Source organism: Phyllostomus discolor, chromosome 8 (assembly GCF_004126475.2).
Source record: "Phyllostomus discolor isolate MPI-MPIP mPhyDis1 chromosome 8, mPhyDis1.pri.v3, whole genome shotgun sequence".
In the NCBI taxonomy this organism is placed as follows: Eukaryota; Metazoa; Chordata; class Mammalia; order Chiroptera; family Phyllostomidae; genus Phyllostomus; species Phyllostomus discolor.
Window position 1 is genome coordinate 29266499 of NC_040910.2, and position 17132 is coordinate 29283630.

The 17132-nt window shown below is 40.4% G+C and overlaps 1 protein-coding gene across 5 annotated transcripts in view; it reads left to right on the forward strand.

Annotated features, from left to right (window-relative positions):
* The window catches only part of PALLD (palladin, cytoskeletal associated protein), a 339611-nt gene extending 323094 nt beyond the window's left edge, over nt 1-16517 (forward strand). For all 5 annotated transcript variants that reach the window (XM_028519937.2, XM_028519936.2, XM_036031987.1 and 2 more), the window contains 6 exons: nt 5817-5911; nt 7873-8005; nt 10238-10445; nt 12381-12546; nt 13057-13190; nt 14332-16517. In XM_028519937.2, coding sequence (XP_028375738.1) covers nt 5817-5911; nt 7873-8005; nt 10238-10445; nt 12381-12546; nt 13057-13190; nt 14332-14504 — 909 coding nt within the window. In that variant the 3' untranslated portion in view covers nt 14505-16517. The remainder of the gene's footprint in view (nt 1-5816; nt 5912-7872; nt 8006-10237; nt 10446-12380; nt 12547-13056; nt 13191-14331) is intronic.
* The last annotated feature ends 615 nt before the right edge of the window (nt 16518-17132 follow it).

Below are 17132 nucleotides of genomic sequence, written 5' to 3' on the forward strand. Positions count from 1 at the left end.
TAATCCCAGGCAGGATAAGCCCATGGTTCACCCTCTCTGGTTCTCTGACTCGACCACCCTTGGGAGAGAAGACAAAGAAGCAAGAAGTGGGCCAGTTTACATCAAGTAGCCACAGGCCCAACCCTTCTAACAGAATATCCCTTCTCACCTGTGATTAAGCAAAGAGTGATGTGACTGCTCTGAGGGAGCAAAAGATTCAAAGAACCCCAGAGGTCCCAGTTAACCAGAGCCGTCCCTAAGCTCCTGATAATCTAGAATTCCCACGGCGCTCCATGCTAATGGATCCACATTCTCATTGCAGAGGGTGGGGCTAACGATCTCCTTTTCTACCTAAATGGCCAAAGGCAGGCATAGGAGGGGAAAATCAGGACGAGAATCTGAGGAAATCTGGGAAGCAGACATTAAGACCTGAAACTGAAATTGGTATGAGAAAATTTTGTGTTTATAGCACTTAGTAGCAGTTAGTTGCTGTTCCAGTTTTTAGAACATGTTGCCTGGATGATTTGATTTCATGGCTAAAACTCCTTTTCTATCTCAGGGTCTTCAACAGCAGGCATGTCCAAAAATGTCAGCTGTAGGTTTTGGAAGTCACCATCCTGAATGTGGATTTGACTTCACCGCCCATGAGAACAACAAAGTGCCATTTAAACCACGACAAGTGGCAGCCCGTCTCCTACCCAGTCCTCAGCATCAATGATCACTTGCTGGTTTAGGAATACTGAAACAGAAATGTTTAACAGTGCCACAATCGCAACTTTATAATGTCTGTTACTGTACGTGAAAATATTTTGCCATTCTCATGCTTCCTTTAAATCATGTTTTAACTCACAAATTTGTGACATAATAGGCACTGAAAAAAATGTCAAAAGTAAACACTAAATTTTTCAAGATATATTAACCCCCAAAGCATAACTTGCAGTGAGCAGAAAACTGAAGATGACACCCTACTTCCTTGATGCCCTGTGGTTATCCTAAAACTTTTTCACGTTTTAGAAGTACTTGGGTTTGAAAGAGAGACAACTTTTAGACGTGTTTGGGTTTGAAAGGGAGACAACCGCACCGGGTTTTTCTGGTATGCGGTAGCCCACAGGATGTGAAATGCCCACGGGGAAGAGGAAGAGGCTGGAGGGGAAAACGGGGTCAAGTCGAGAAACACAGAGAGCAGAGTTTGCCTGAGCAGTGGAGAGGAACTGCAGAGAGAGAGCAGCCAAAGAGAAAGGGTGAGGACCGGAGAAAGAGAACACTGAGGTTCAGCAGAGTATTGCATGGAACATTTTCCCACCTGGGTTAACCTTTAGGGGACGAGAAACACATTAGGCATTGCTGACTGCATCCAGATTCTCCTCGGGACACTGGACTGTGTGTCACACTCGACGTGTGTCGCTCCGGCCACCTCGCAGCTCGGGGAAACGAGGAGTGACGGTGCGGTGTTACGCCACACGTGATGCCACAATGAGGGTCACAGGGCAATCTGCTCTAGACTGTGATCCTGTCTTTAAGACAGAACTAAATCTAAGCACGAATGTTTTGCTTTGTTTTGGTCTGTTGCTGAGCTACTCTGTATTGCACTTAGATTTTGGAATTGTTTTGCAGTTTGGTGTTTCCTGAAATCGCAGTATATATACAAGTGGCAAGGTTTTAGATCTGTGTGCCACAAGTTAAATTTCATAAACTAGGAAATATAAATGTTATTTCCATATTATACAAATAACTGGCCTTGCATGGGCATCAAATAATCTTTAAAAGCTGGATGCTTAATACAGAATCACTTTAAAAATTCAAACTTATTACTTGTACTATAGCTTTAAACTCTGTGGTTTGTTTGGAATAGAAAAGTAACACACAGCTGACATAAATTTAGAAAGACAGTTTGTTGGTTGTGTTTTGTTTCAGCATTATAAGGCTCCCTGGCTCATTTCAAGCTTCACTCTAAACATTCACTTCCATTATTAATTCATATGTTAATAATAAAGCAGGAAGAAATGAGAAAGTTAACAGCAAATGCAACTGCATTAATGTGCACCAGAGCCAGCTAACTGTAATGATTTCTGGGGTTAACTGGCACGTTAGTATGATTACAGTTATTTAATGCTGACACCGTATGGTCTTCCTCGTTAAGTAAAACATTCAGACTTAAAAACCTGAACTTTCAATTGCGCACATTGGAGACATCTTCAAAAGTGCTTCACTGAATTCTGGATTTTTTTTTCAAAGTAAAGTATCAAATTACACATCTTGTTACTTTGGGTTCTTTTTAAATGTCCCTGGTCATGTGCTGATCAGTAGCATACAGGGTGGGCAGACGCAGGCTTACAGTCGTTCATATGGAAAATAATACAATAATTGATAAATAATACAAGAATAAACTATGTTTCCTGTACTCCTACTTTTACCCCACCCTGCAGTTAACAATACTGTATTATCAAACCAGTAACTCCACCCCTAAGGCCATACCTTTCCCCTTTATGTTCAGAATTGAAGAATGATGTAGGAGTTAAAAGATGACAAAAGGTAACACATTCCTTCTTCTTAAATTTGGGAAGTTAAGGAAATATCTGTGGCTGTATTTGCATATATGGTTCTAAGTAGCAGTAAGAATCTTGAAAATACTATAGAAATGTGTAATGTTTAGAATAGTATGCTGCCTGTTTGCTATTTTTTTGTTTGGAAGAGAGGAGAGGAGGCAGGGCTCCCCCTAAGAGCAGTCAAATGGTCAGGATGGAGGGGGCGTCTCTCTGACACCTCCAGGGCAGCCTCCACACAAATGCCTTGAATATGCTTTGTGCTGGGCGCCTTTCAGGCACCAATGGGAGGTAAGAGGTTGAATGCTCCCCACATACTCTGCCCCCTGTGCTAAGAGTATTTTGTTTTGTTCTTTTCCTTTGGAGTAAATTACATCCTAATAAAGGAGACAGCCTAAGGAAGAGTGGGAGGGAAGGAGACCAGAGAGAAAAAGGCTCCATTATATGGACAAATAATGGCATTTAACAAAACAATTCTAAGGGATGCTTCATAACCATTGATTTTTTAATTATAATTATATCTACATTCAGTGTCATAATAATTTAGCACTTTGAGCACTGAGTATATGGAAAAAAGTATTTTGTTCCTAGTAACTCATTTAATCTTCACAAGGACCCATGAGGGATTAACTATACACTTCTGTTTCACAGATAAGGAAACTGACTTAGGCAGTTAAGTTACCTGCCCAAAGTCACTCAGCCATAAAGGACAGACCTGGTTTGCGAACCAGACGGACTGCAGAGCTAGGGGGTGTCACTGGAAGGAGTTGGGGCTCACCCCAGCACTAGGAGCATGGGGGGCAGAAGGCGTTGGTTAAAGCAGGTGTTTGAGAGGATCCAGAGAAAGGAGGTGAGAGCATACTTTCAGCAATGTATATCCACTTGGAAAACTTGACTGGAGTCCGCCCAGCTGCTGGAGCCCCTAAGTCACCTTGGTGCGTGTGCACGCGTGCACAGCGTCTCAGACCCACAGGGACACAGCGCCACACACGGTGAATTTCATAGTGACAGTTTATGCCATCAGGTACAGCAGTCTCCCTTACCCACAGTTTCCGCAGTTTCAGTTACTGTGGCCCAAAAATATTAAAGGGGAAATTCCAGACTAAACAAGTCACAGGCTTTAAATCACACACTGAGGAGTGCAATGCCCACTCCATCCCACCTGGGGCATGAGTCGCCCCTTGGCCCAGCATACTCACTGCATGTACAGTGAAGTAAGGGATTTTGAGAGACCACGTTTAATAACTTTTATTATAGTATATTATAACCATTCTGTTTTGTGATTACTGTGGTTAATCTCTTAATATTCCTAATTTATAAATTAAATTTTATCATAGGTATATAAGTATAAGAAAAAAACACAGGATGTGTAGAGTTCGGTACTGTCCAAGGTTTGGGGCATCCATTGGGGGTCTCAGAATGTGTCCCTGTGGATAAGGGGGGACGGCTATACCATTTGATATTTACAGTTTCAGTTTAGGTTATATCGTTTAATCTTTACAAGATTATCATGTGCCAGACCCTAGTTTTTACAGAAGAAGAAACAAAGGCTTGAATAAATTCAATGATTTGACCAAATTTTTAGGAAGGTCAAGACCCAAATCCAGATTAGAGGATTTTTTATTTTGTTCACAACCAATATCAGCTTTCCCAAATTCAAGGTTGACAATTTAACTTACAACTTTTTCTAACTATATAAATGATTCAATATTAACTTCCCTTATGGATCCTCTGGGTTTTAAACCCCAACAGATAAAAGTCTATCCAAATTATACAAATCTATCCAAATTAAAATTATTTTTTGAAAGTAGCAAAGTAAATAGTAAGGAAGCCACAGCCTATGTATCAGTCCAGCTGGAGGTACTTGTGTAAAGCAAAACACACACTTCCTTGTCCTCCAGCTCCACAAAGGATCGTGGCTCTTCCACACTCACTTGTGAAAATATCTGTGACAGCGTGTCAGTGGGTAGTTTACAATGGGTGTCTTCCAAGCAAGTCACATCTAGATTTTTTATGACAGGTATAGATTTGGAAGGGTTAGATGAAGTTGATTTTCAGATTTCAAGCTAGCTTAGGGAATCACAAGGGTCTGCCAAGAACTCAGCATATGAAAAGTTATAGGATGTGGCCTGAACTTCAGCTACAATTAATCTAAATTAGAAATAATTCCCCTTCATAATGTTACACTTCATGCAGTGTTTTGACTGTGACCTTGATAGCAAATATTGTGAATGCTAGAGGAATTTACCCAGAACACCTCTTGCGGCTGCTACCTGTCTATACTGACAAGCTGGAATGAAAATAGAAGTCAGAGTAAATTTTATTTGGACTGTAAATGCACACAGGGGTTGCTCTTCAACCTTGAGCTGGAACTCCGTCTAATCAATAAGTCTGCTTCTCATTTTTCCTTCCTTCCTGTTCCCTTTTGGCCATTGTCAGAATGTATAAGTACATCCGCTCATTCTCCTGGGAGATGAGAGGAGAAAGTACAGGAGAAAATCATCTAATTTGCTACTCTGTCCGTCACAGTGAGGGAAAAAATCAGGAGACAGGACTAAAACAAAAAGCCCACGCAACAATATGTGATTTATTCATGTCATCTGGGTCTTATAAATACGTTTGTCTAACCATATGGCAGCATTTAGCAAATTTTCAATTAGCAAATTTCAGAGATAAAATATAGCTTTTCATTAGATAGGCCCTTATCACAGGACCAATATATTTTAGGAACTTAACTGCTTCCGGCCTTTAAATCTCAAGTATGTTCATTTCGAGCAGACTCGGTGCCCTGTGTCCATGATGCTCTGCTTGCCGTCGCTCTGTGTACTTATTTCATGATGCTCATTTTATCACGCTGGCATCAGTGCATGGTTTTTGGAAGGGCTGGCACTAACGTTTAATGCATGTATTACTGAAAGGATCTGACAGAAAACTAAAATCATCTAGCTGGATTTGAAACTAGCTACAACCAGCAGCTACCTGACCATGAAAATGGAGTCATCACAAGGCAGTGGGGTCCTGCTGCTACACTTTGCAGCTCCACTCCATGTGTGAGGGAGACTTAGCAGATTACAGTGGACTCAATGAAGGCTGTCATTTAAATACCACCCTAGATAGAACAGTAAAGCTTATTCAGCTCAGAGAAAGTACACTCTGGGGGGTTGGTGTCATGACGAACATGGCACATTGAGTTGTCAGTAATGTCTTATGGAGAACAGAATAGACAGACAGTGCTTAACGGCCAGTTACCATGCACCGCTAATAACCCCTCTTCCTGGTGTCTCCCTCTGACAGGGCCGCGTCAGCTGCACTGGACGGCTGATGGTACAGGCTGTCAACCAACGAGGTCGCAGTCCCCGCTCTCCCTCAGGCCATCCTCATGTCAGAAGGTATTTCAGTCGTTCCTTTCCATGACTGTTACCACTGTCAACAATGTCAACACAACTAAAATCATGGTGACCATAAGAGTCAACTTAGTTTGAACACAGAATAATGTGGACACAGCCTTACAGTGTGTATACACAGTGTACAGCTCCTTGATTAGGTTCCTTGATCACACTCCTTTGCAATTCAGAATGGGGAAGGGACCAAACATTTACTAATGTGTTGTGCTAAGGCTTCTCAAATGCACCATCACTAGTTTGTTAAATAGGGCCCAATTTGTTCATGAAGAAAGCAAGACTCAGCACCTTTAAATGGCAGGCACATTAATGAAAATGCTAGTAAATGCTACACAAATGTTCAACGCCAAGAGCTATATGGATTGACCACTATAAACTATTGCCACAAGGTTTCTCAAAATTGTCTAGGTTGCTTATATTCATTTTTCAGTTACTTAGTTCAACACAGTTTATTTTAGAACATAATCTTATAAGATTTTTCATATTTTAAATGCTCTACAAATATCTGCTAACAATGGAGGGTGCTTTTCCATTTCTAGTAGCCCTGAGTTTATTCAAGGATGCTGATGGAATAATAAGAGGCAGGGATGGGGAAAGGATATTAATTCTTAGCAACGTATCTGCACTTAAAAAGAATACAGTAAGTCAGTCAGCCTGTCATCTTGGGTGCCTATTTAGATATTTTCCAGACAGAGCATACTCAAGTAGTCCTGACTGTAGAGGCTAGAGATGCAAACACCTTTGGTGACGAGAACAAATGCTGAGTTAGGCTCACAGAAGGTACCCAGGAAGACCTGAGTAACACCAAACAAACGGCATGTCTACACCGCCTCCTGTGACCGGCCCACAGAGCCCTTTGTTCAACACTTGGAAGACAATGCTGGCACCTAAGCACATGCAAATGTAATTCCAGCTTGTTTGTGCTAGTATCTGTTCACTGGCTCCTAGGCCAGCATCAGTGCCTGTAACACAGTTAGTTAGCATATCCACTCTCTTGAATTATTTTATTCTGCTTTTTTGTGGACTTCAATATATTTAAGCTTTCCCATTTGCGACTGTCTCCTAGAAAAACATTTAGTTCAAAAATTAGATCTGTATTTGTAGAAGAATAAATTATATAAAAAACCAAATAGCCACTAGCCTAGTATACCAATATTTCATTTGTTCCACTCTTACTTTTTCTACTTAAGTGTTTTTAAACTTATCTTCTAATGATTACAGGAAGAATTTGCATTCAACACCTTTCTCTTTTCTTAAGTCTTCCCTGCCATTACTTTAAATTGTGTTACTCTTAAAGGTGTCTCTAGCAACAAACCTAAAAAATAAGAGACATACACAAAATCCAGGAGATCCGCACAATTTTATTTGAAAGCAAAAAGTGTCTTTAGGTACATGGATAACCAATGTAAAAGAAAACCCATTTTAATATGCAATTTGTTTTCCTGGTTAATATGAAAAGGAATTTTGATTAGAAAGATATTAAAATTTGATTAGAAAGATATTAAAATTTTATAAAATAATAAGAACTTTTAATTTCTGATACATTTAAAATTACAGAGGGGAGTTACAGTAATTTCTGTTGAAAAAAATTTGGTAATGAAGTAATGAGCAACAGTTGCTGCAATTTCTCATACAGCTTTAAAGTATTTATTTAGGAAAAAAGAGGTTAATATAGACTACCCTATTATCTCCCATTTCCCCTTTTATGATGTATACTAGCTTTAAGGGTTAGGAGAGCAGAACTGTTTAAGATCTGCAATTAGCAGACTGTTAACATTTGTGATAAACTTCAAAAAGAGACAAGACTTTGCTTTGCTAACCTTTGTTATATGTAAACCTCAGAGGTAGAAATTGGGCTAAGGTATTATATTATCACCCCATGTATTGTTTTAAAAACATGACTAAGAGCCTGAAAATAACTACGGTCCATCTGTCTGTCTTGTTCTAAGGCCTCGCTCTAGATCAAGGGACAGTGGGGATGAAAACGAACCCATCCAGGAGCGGTTCTTCAGACCCCACTTCCTGCAGGCGCCTGGAGATCTGACTGTGCAAGAAGGAAAACTCTGCAGGATGGACTGCAAAGTACGAGTTTGTTCCTTTCTGTAAATCTGTTGTCTCCCTTCTCCTCTCATTGCCATTTCTCTTTAGTTTCTTTGGGGGAAATTATGTGAAGAATACATCTTTAAAATGTGTTCCAGCTTCAGAGAAAAAACAACTGGTGAAACATAAGGATGTTTATATACGGTTTCGAACCATTCTTTTCCTTTACTTGTAAATGCTTATTAAATATGTTCGTTACTTAGAACCCTGTGTGCCATACTCCAGAAAGTCACTGGAAGGTTTTACCTTTTTTTTCATTTTGTTGAAGTAATAAATGTATTAATTAGTCATATGTCCTAGTCAATGATTAGTTGGACTTCACTATTTATTCATACAAATTTTATACCCATGTATCGACACTGACTTTTGTCCCTCCCATTTCCTAGTTCTAGAAGAGGCGAGAGCGACAGCCTTCTTTCACCCATGTTACAGCAGGGCTTCCTCACTCTGGCTATTCAGGTTTCACTGCATGGGTGAACTCTGAAACGGAATACAAAAATGTATGCAATATAGCTCTCATCAATTTGTCCAAACAGCTTAAGGCCAAAAATGTTTAAAAACTACTGCTCTTAAACTTTTTGATATTTTTTTTCTCCATTTATTGGTCTTAAAATTTAGCTCTCAAGTAGGGATAGTTTTTAAAAATTGTTCGGGCTCCCTCTGCTGGTCCTCTTTGGGACTGCAAAATACAATTAGGTGTTTAGGGGATTCGGGCATTGTTTGGTTTTACAAAAAAGTAAATTGGGGCTTGTAGAAATGTATTAAAAGAATAAAAGGATCTTTTTAAATTATGACATGATTATAATGACCCTAAGTTCCTGAGATCAGGCTCTCTTTCCTTACGCAAACAAGAAGGCTGGGTTTGGTAAAGGGGTAGCAGAGTCAGACACTTCCCCTTTGCCAGAACGTGAATAACTTGGTCCACGGGCACGGGGCCCCGAGATAGGGGTGGGCTGACAGTGCACAGTGTCTTAGGCATCTGTCCCACTAAGCAGACTGCGGCCTCAGCAATACAAGGTCCTGCTTGTCTGGGCCCTGACCTAGCACGGTGAGAAAGGGCAGTGCCACTTCATTCCTAAGCCTGGGAAAGACCTGGACCCCGACCAGAAGCACCCACTCCCTCTTCCTCCATTCCACTCCCAGGGACCCCTCGGCAGGTAAAGCAGCATCTGTGGCTAGCAGCTGGGGATGGCAGGGGGGCAGATGGGAGAACGTAAGGGACTGGCCCTTCTCAGAAGCTAAGCTGCCAAACTACTGATGCTAGCTTCCAAAATCTCTTCGTCTTTTAACCAGTAATTTAAATTTATGTAATATTTTTCCTTTAAATTCTCTAGACTTTTGCAATATGTGTGGGGAGGCATCTTTTAGGTATGTAATATAAATGAATATTACACAGCAGGAATGGAATTTATGAGTTCTCTGGCTGATTTTGGCAGAGCTGGGTCTTCAAAACAATTGCTTTACAGTCCAGCTGACATCTTTTTGTAGGTTATTTCCCACTAGTAAGTATGGGGTGGAGCAAAAAGGCCTTCCTTAATGGCGCTTTTCTCTCCATTCAAAATCAAAGGCAAAGCTGTAAAGAGTGGACAGATGGCAACCATCCCCACCCTTCACAGCACAACTTGTTATTAGTAATTAACTATGCTTTTGTCTGATCTCTGGTCAACACAACAGTCACGGTCTCATCATTTTATGATGCTTCCATTGTGATGCAAATTTGTTGATATGGCTTTCTGGGTAATTGTTAGTTTCAAGGATTATCAAATAATAGTAATAGCTCAACTTGCTGACGGATGCATTTACTCATGTCTCCATGGCTATGGCAACTCTTTGATGAGGAGCTTCACAGAGTGTAAACGCCAGCTGAGTATTTGTTATGGTTATTATGGTTGGACGTCTTTTTTTCAAAGAGCTCAGGGCCCTATGTGGAGATCATCCCAGTAATCTTTATAACCCTTGGTGAGCTAAGATGATGATAGAAATTTTTTTTTAATCCCCATTTCACATTTCTCAAGGTTGCTCTGTAAGAAATGTTTAAAAGTGAGCCCACGAGTGCTTAGGAAGCCACTGAAAGGTTTTAAGCAAAAGAGTAACCAGAGCTGATACTAAAAGCTGTCTTCTGTACTACCAATGGAGGGATTTATTCTGGTTTCTTAGGTATTAATTTCATTGTTTTAATACTGGAGACATTTATATGCATTTTCTTTGTTTCAGGTCAGTGGGTTACCAACCCCAGATCTAACCTGGCAACTAGATGGAAAACCCATCCGCCCTGACAGTGCCCACAAGATGCTCGTGCGTGAGAACGGGGTGCACTCCCTGATCATTGAGCCGGTCGCGTCTCGCGACGCTGGCATCTACACGTGCATAGCCACCAACCGAGCGGGGCAGAACTCATTCAGCCTGGAGCTTGTGGTTGCAGGTAGGCTCAGCTGTGAACTCTTTTTCTCTCCACGAAGGAACATCATTTAGAGATGTAAAGTAATTCTGCATTATTAACCAGTATGGTAAATAAATCAAACTGCTGAAAAAATAGATTGAATCACCAAAACAGCCAATTAGGATACATTCAAAGGTTTAGCAAACCAGAACATTAATTTTTTGTCAGTGTAGCCATTAGTATCTATCTTTCCTTTCTCCCACCAGCCTGGAGAAGACAGAGGAGGACCTGGGCTTTTCTGGGTCATTGTCTTGGTGGGTGTTGGCCCTCAGCGGAACGTAAGGAAAGGGCACTGGCAGTGTGGGCTCCACACACCACACCTGACGCATAAGAGTTTGCTTACAGGTAGAGTTCTACAACTAGAGCCAACTTTTAAAGTAATGCAATGTGCTCTGATTTCAAATCCCAAACTGTATGTTTCATCACCCCCAATGTCATAGTCAAATTACACTCAGATTTTCTTTTTAGTTGATTATACTGTTAGGTAAACTTCATAAAAGTGGTCTGAGTTGAAGTCCTACCCTTAGATAAGGACAGTGTATTTATGGAAAAGTCTGTACCATCCTTAGGCGTTGAGCATAACTAAAGATTCTGATATCTGTTCTCTCAAAAGAATATTTGTCATATGTCTATTTGCAAAGTGCCTCCTATACATCATCTCAGTCTTCACAACAACCCTATGAAATAATTACAGCAAATTTTCTTCCTAAGTGAGATCTGTTCCCACTTCCCCAAAACAGCCTAGGCCAAGTAATCATGTAAAGTCCAATTTAAAAAACAGCCCTCTACACAACTCAATGTCTTAAATCAGGGGTGTCAAACTCATTTTCTCCAGGGGCCACATCAGCCTTTCGGTTGCCTTCAAAGGGCCGAATGTAATTTCAACTCCTTAACAGTTAAGGAGTGGCTACATTTATACAGTCCTAAAATTATTTCGGTTCTTTGAAGGCAACTGCAAGACTGATGTGGCCCCTGGTGAAAATGAGTTTGACAACCCTGCCTTAGACTATATAGTCTTGGGTATTTGAAAATTTCAGATAGAATATTTACCCTCTTCACCTGTCTCTCCCATGGCTGCTTTGCTTTGATATATCTGTCATTCCAGAGGACAGGAAGCAGTAGAGAAAAGCATTCATTTTCAAATTCATTATGGGTAGCTCGGAAGAAAATAACTAAACCTTCTTCTCTGAAATTGTTTCCACCTCAGATAAAAGAAAACAATTTCCCATTGGATGGTGATATTAGAGTGCTATTAACAATCAGTTTTGATTTTTCAGGCAAATGAAGTTATCCTTTTTTATAGGTTTCTTCCTTCAAGGTAATAAAATTGTCTTTTTATAGTCCTTCAAAGAATACAAATCGGAACCTGTAATTTATAGGTAACTGTTCAAAGTTGCCAATTTTAGATGGCGATGCCTCTCCTTTGTTTTCCTTTCTTAAATCCTATGGTACTTGAGCCAGGACTTCCAATGTTCAGAATCTTAATAGACTCCTCTCCCTGCTACCTCAAATGTTTGCTAAGTGGATCAAATTCCTAGAAACACTTGTCCCTCTCAGCGCCACTAGGTGGCAGTGGTTGGTAAAGGCTGTGCCTGCACAGTGTGAAGCCATCCCAGATGCTGGTGGTGACTTAGGAGTCTCACACAGCCTGCCAGGCATTCTGTGGAGCAGATGGCCAGTGGACTGTGTGGGCCTGTCAGACCTGAATTAATTGAGGAAACAAATGAGTGGAATGAAGTGTAGTAACCTTTCTTGGTAAAAGAATGATTTGGAGAGAGGCCTACTATCGCACCACCTAAAGTGAAAAATGGTATAAAGTAAAACATCTATTTAAGCAATATTTCAAGAAGCTTCTGAACTCTCTGTAGTACTCCCTTTGTCTATCACTGACAGACCATCCATCTCATGTTTTCTTAGCTAAAGAAGCACACAAGCCCCCCGTGTTTATTGAGAAGCTGCAAAACACAGGAGTTGCAGATGGGTACCCAGTGCGACTGGAATGCCGTGTTTTAGGGGTGCCACCGCCTCAGATATTTTGGAAGAAAGAAAATGAATCGCTCACACACAGCACTGACCGCGTGAGGTGAGAATACACAATGACTTAACCTAATCCTGAAAACACACAGTGTATATAGCACGTAAATCTCTATGAGTTACGCTATTGATGACTTCAAAGACAAAAATCACTCTTTACCCTGATGTATGATTAAGCTTTTAGAAGAGCAGCTACAATGACATGGGATGAAGCATATTCTAAATAATTTCATAGTGATTTTTTTGTTTATATCTAAAAGAAAAGATGAATTCACTTGCTACAATGATGACAGAGAAACTACTCAGCGGTTTTGTAAAGGCAAAATGTTCAACTAGGTGCTAAACTAGAAGTTAACTGCACAGATTTATTCAACCTCTTGACGTCTGCCCTTCCCTCCCATTAACTTTAATGGGGCTGGCAGCCTCTCCAGAATCAGTATGACCCTATTATTGCTACTCGCACAACTGTGTTTTTAATGATCTAATTAAAAATGATGCTTCGTGTCCAAAGCCACTTTTTAAGCATTTAGAACCCTAATGATTTTCTCCTTTTCTCCAGCATGCACCAGGATAATCACGGCTACATCTGCCTGCTCATTCAGGGAGCCACAAAGGAAGACGCCGGGTGGTACACAGTGTCAGCCAAGAACGAGGCCGGGATCGTGTCCTGCACTGCCAGACTGGACGTTTACAGTGAGTGCCACTGCCTCTGACTGCACTGGTGCATCAAACTGTGAAAAATGATTGAATAGCACATCACACTATTGTTATTTAATCTTATAAACAACTCTAGTGGGGATTCTTGGCCAAATTTCATGTTGCTCTTTCTCTTTCTATTTATAGCTTCTCAACATTAATAGTGAACTACACCAGGAGAACAAATAATCAAGTATCATTCAGAAACTTCGCATTATTAGCAAACTGTGCATGTTGACTTCACTGACATGGGCTAGTCAGCCGTGGCTTCCTTACCCAAGCATTAGGCATTAACAGTAGGCAAAGGCTTAACCACGTGTTTTCACATTATACTTGTTACTGTGTTTTGCAAATAACTGCCTTTTTTAACTTTTTTTATATTATAATCCTATCAGTGTCTTACTGCACTCTAAAAGTGTGTATCATCAATTCGGTAATGCATACTTTTGTGGCTTAGTGCTTTTCTAGATAATATATCTTAAGCAGCTGAACAATAGGTTTGTGATTATTTGTGTATTCGTGTACATGCATCCCAAATTTAAAGAAAACCATTTTTATTAAATTTATAAGCTAGTACAATAGCAATATGTGATCTATTAACATAAAGAAAACCACTAGAAAAAAATTAAGAACTTACTTCTTGAATAGGAGACAACTTTGTGAGGTATCTCAGAAAATGAGGGACCCCAAACTTCCCTACTGCCCCCTTCCTTTCTGTCGATCAGCGTTAAAGCCCCTCCAGAACATGGGCCTATTCTCATTCTTGTGGCATTCACCCATTATGAACTCTGGAGATTATAAAACGGGTGGAAGGTGAATTAGGAAACTCAAAGACTATTCCAAAGGATTTCCTGTGCTGAAGCACGTATGTGCTATCGGCTAAAGATTAACTATACATTGTCTTTATTGTCTAGTTATTATAGTCCCACTCTCCTGTGGAGAAAATAAATCTGCAACATATGAGTAAAACGCAAAACCATCCTTAAATTTTAGGGCTTCTACCATGGATGTGCTTACACTTTCATAAGGAACAACTGCCTGGTGTGTGTCAAAAGGCATTCTGTATTTACTTGCAACACCTAAGGGCTGTCCAATAATCTTGGTTAAAACATCCTTTTTTTCCGCCTCTCTTTTGTAGCCCAGTGGCATCAGCAGCCACAGAGCACCAAGCCAAAAAAAGTACGCCCCTCAGCCAGCCGCTATGCAGCACTTTCGGACCAGGGACTAGACATCAAAGCAGCGTTCCAGCCTGAAGCCAACCCGTCTCACCTGACACTGAACTCCGGCCTAGTAGAAAGTGAGGACCTGTAATCCAGCGCCCTTGTCAAAGCTCAAACACTGAAACGGCCGTGCCTTGACCAACATATTCCTTTGTCACACTACGTAAAAGGCAAAAACATACGTTTGACTGCAAGAAATAAAAAACAACAAAATATTTTTCTTACTTGATATACCAAACTTAGAGTTGAAGTAGGAGATGCTAATAGAAATGTACACATTGCACAGGAAAGTCACATTCATCATCCAATTTAAAACTCTTGAACTGCTGTGATTAAAGTGGTCTGAAATGCCAAAATGCTAAAGGAAACCGACGTTCAAAGGTAACCACAATCTGTATTATCCAAAGTGCCTTTAAACACTAGCATTAGGTGCTACACACAGCACGACAGTGTGGAATACTTGACATGAGGCAGTTGTACCACAAATAACACTAAAATGATTCTTACATGGCAGTGTATTCAGACAGCTACAGTGAACCAAGTGCAATATGTAAGGATGAAAAAGAGGAAAGTAAATCCAAAGTAAAAAGGAAATCCAAGTAAATGCCTTGCCATTGCAAATGGCTTTATATGAAATCATAAGGAAGGAATTACTTGCCTTAAATTTTAATAATATCAAGAGTTCTCTAACAAGGGTAACACCTTAGTGCTTAACCTTTTTTTATGTGTTGTATTTTCTTTTCATGCTACCTTGGTAGAAAGCTTATTTACAAACCATATTCAAAGGCTAATTTAAATATAAGTAATATAAAGTATTCTGAATAGAGCAGAAATATATTCCAGTCCATTCCAGGAAAGGCATCCAAACCACCCAAATGACCAAGGCATACAGAATCGGGAGGAAACAGGGGTTTGGAAGGGGTAGAGGAGAATGAAGGAAAATGCTACCAGCATACTTACTACATTGTAGTCATTTCGATAAAAGAGGCGGCGGGAGACATGCAAAAGGCCAGGCTTTTCTTCGGTTTTCTTGAAAATTAACCTAACACTGTGATTCACAAGTCAGGGAATCTAGGGTCAGCTGGAAGTTAGAGCACGTGTGCTGTGGAAATTCTAGTGTGTCTGGAGCTTGTGTCGTAGCTGAAGACTTTAGATGTTCAGAGCAAGTCGAAAGCGGGCTGGGACTGCAAGGCTGGCAGGAGTGCGGCGCTGCCTGCAGCGTGCGGTCTCCTCGAGGGAAATGCAGTCTTAGGAGAGACAGAAACAGGTCTGTGCCGTGATGTAGTTTTTTCAATGGCGCCAAGATACGGTGAATGGAAAATATCGGTTCACATCCCTGCTGCCATGAAACCTTACTTTAAGAAGGTGCTGTGTTCTGAGTAGTGTACAAAGGTATCTCAGCAAAGACTGACTTTTAAATGCGTATGATTCTGCATCAGCCAGACTGAGTTGATTCTGACCAGACTTGATGGTTTTAAGTCGGAACCAATAAACTTTAAAAAGGAGAAAAAACAATTTGGCCTAATATTATAAAACATGAGGCTTCAATGGTACTTTGCTATGAAAAGAAAACACTGTATTCCTTATGCAAAACACATATATCTTTCATTATTTATAATAAAAATGTTGAACTCTTCTTAGCTCAGTTATTCGATTCATTATGTAGTATTTTTAAAGTAATTTTATATCTGTGTACCACCCCATATATTTCATATTACTGCTTCACATGTACAGCTTTCTACTTCCTTGTAAGAACACCAACCAGGTTTTAAATGATTAACAGGCTTGAGCACTGGGTGGCAGGTGTTCTATGCAAACTGGTATAAGTTTCTATGACCACAGTTCTATGCATTACCAATGTGGAATTTAAGATACCACACAAAGTCCCTCGTGGACCTATCTATATTGTATTATGACTCATGTCATATCTTACTTGCCAAATTTTTCTGAAACTTTTTTCGCTAATTTGCTGGGTTTGGGATTAAGTAGCATTATTTTGCCACCTTTTATGTTGTATTTATAAAAAAATAGTACTATCATACTACTTTGGATTGTTGTGCTGGTGTAATGTGGATTTAACATCAATAAATATTTAACAAATAACGGTTGACAAGTTTGTGAAGCAAAATATTCAGTTGTTTTAGTTTCCTAACACTGCAGTAATAAATTATTACAAACAGAGACTTAAAACGACATCTATTTCTTAGCTCACGGATCTGTAGGTCAGAAGGAGGTCAACTGTGACACGGTTGGATTCTCCGATCAAGGTCTTACAAGGCTAAAATCAACGTGCCCACTAAACTGTTTCCATCTGGAGGCCACACAGCCCCTCCAGGCTGCCTGCACCCCGAGCCACCTTCACACTCAGCGATGAGCATCCCTCCCCATGACAAATCCTTCTCGCCCTGTGAATCTCCACTCAGCCAGGGCCGGATGTCCCTTTTCAGAGACCACCTGATTAGGTCAAGCCCACTCAGATTATGTCTCTTAAATCACTGGATTTGGGACCTAGGTACTCTCGCAAAACCACTTCAAAGCAATTTGTGTTTGAAAGAAGGTGGGAAAACGTTCTTACAATTCTGACAAGCACATCAGTGTACTATATGTATGCGTGTAAGTAACACTGGTGCGTGTGACGGCCCAGTAAAAGTATGCTACGACCACATACTCGATCCCCTCCCTTAGAAATTAAATATACAGCATTCTGGCTCAACATGGC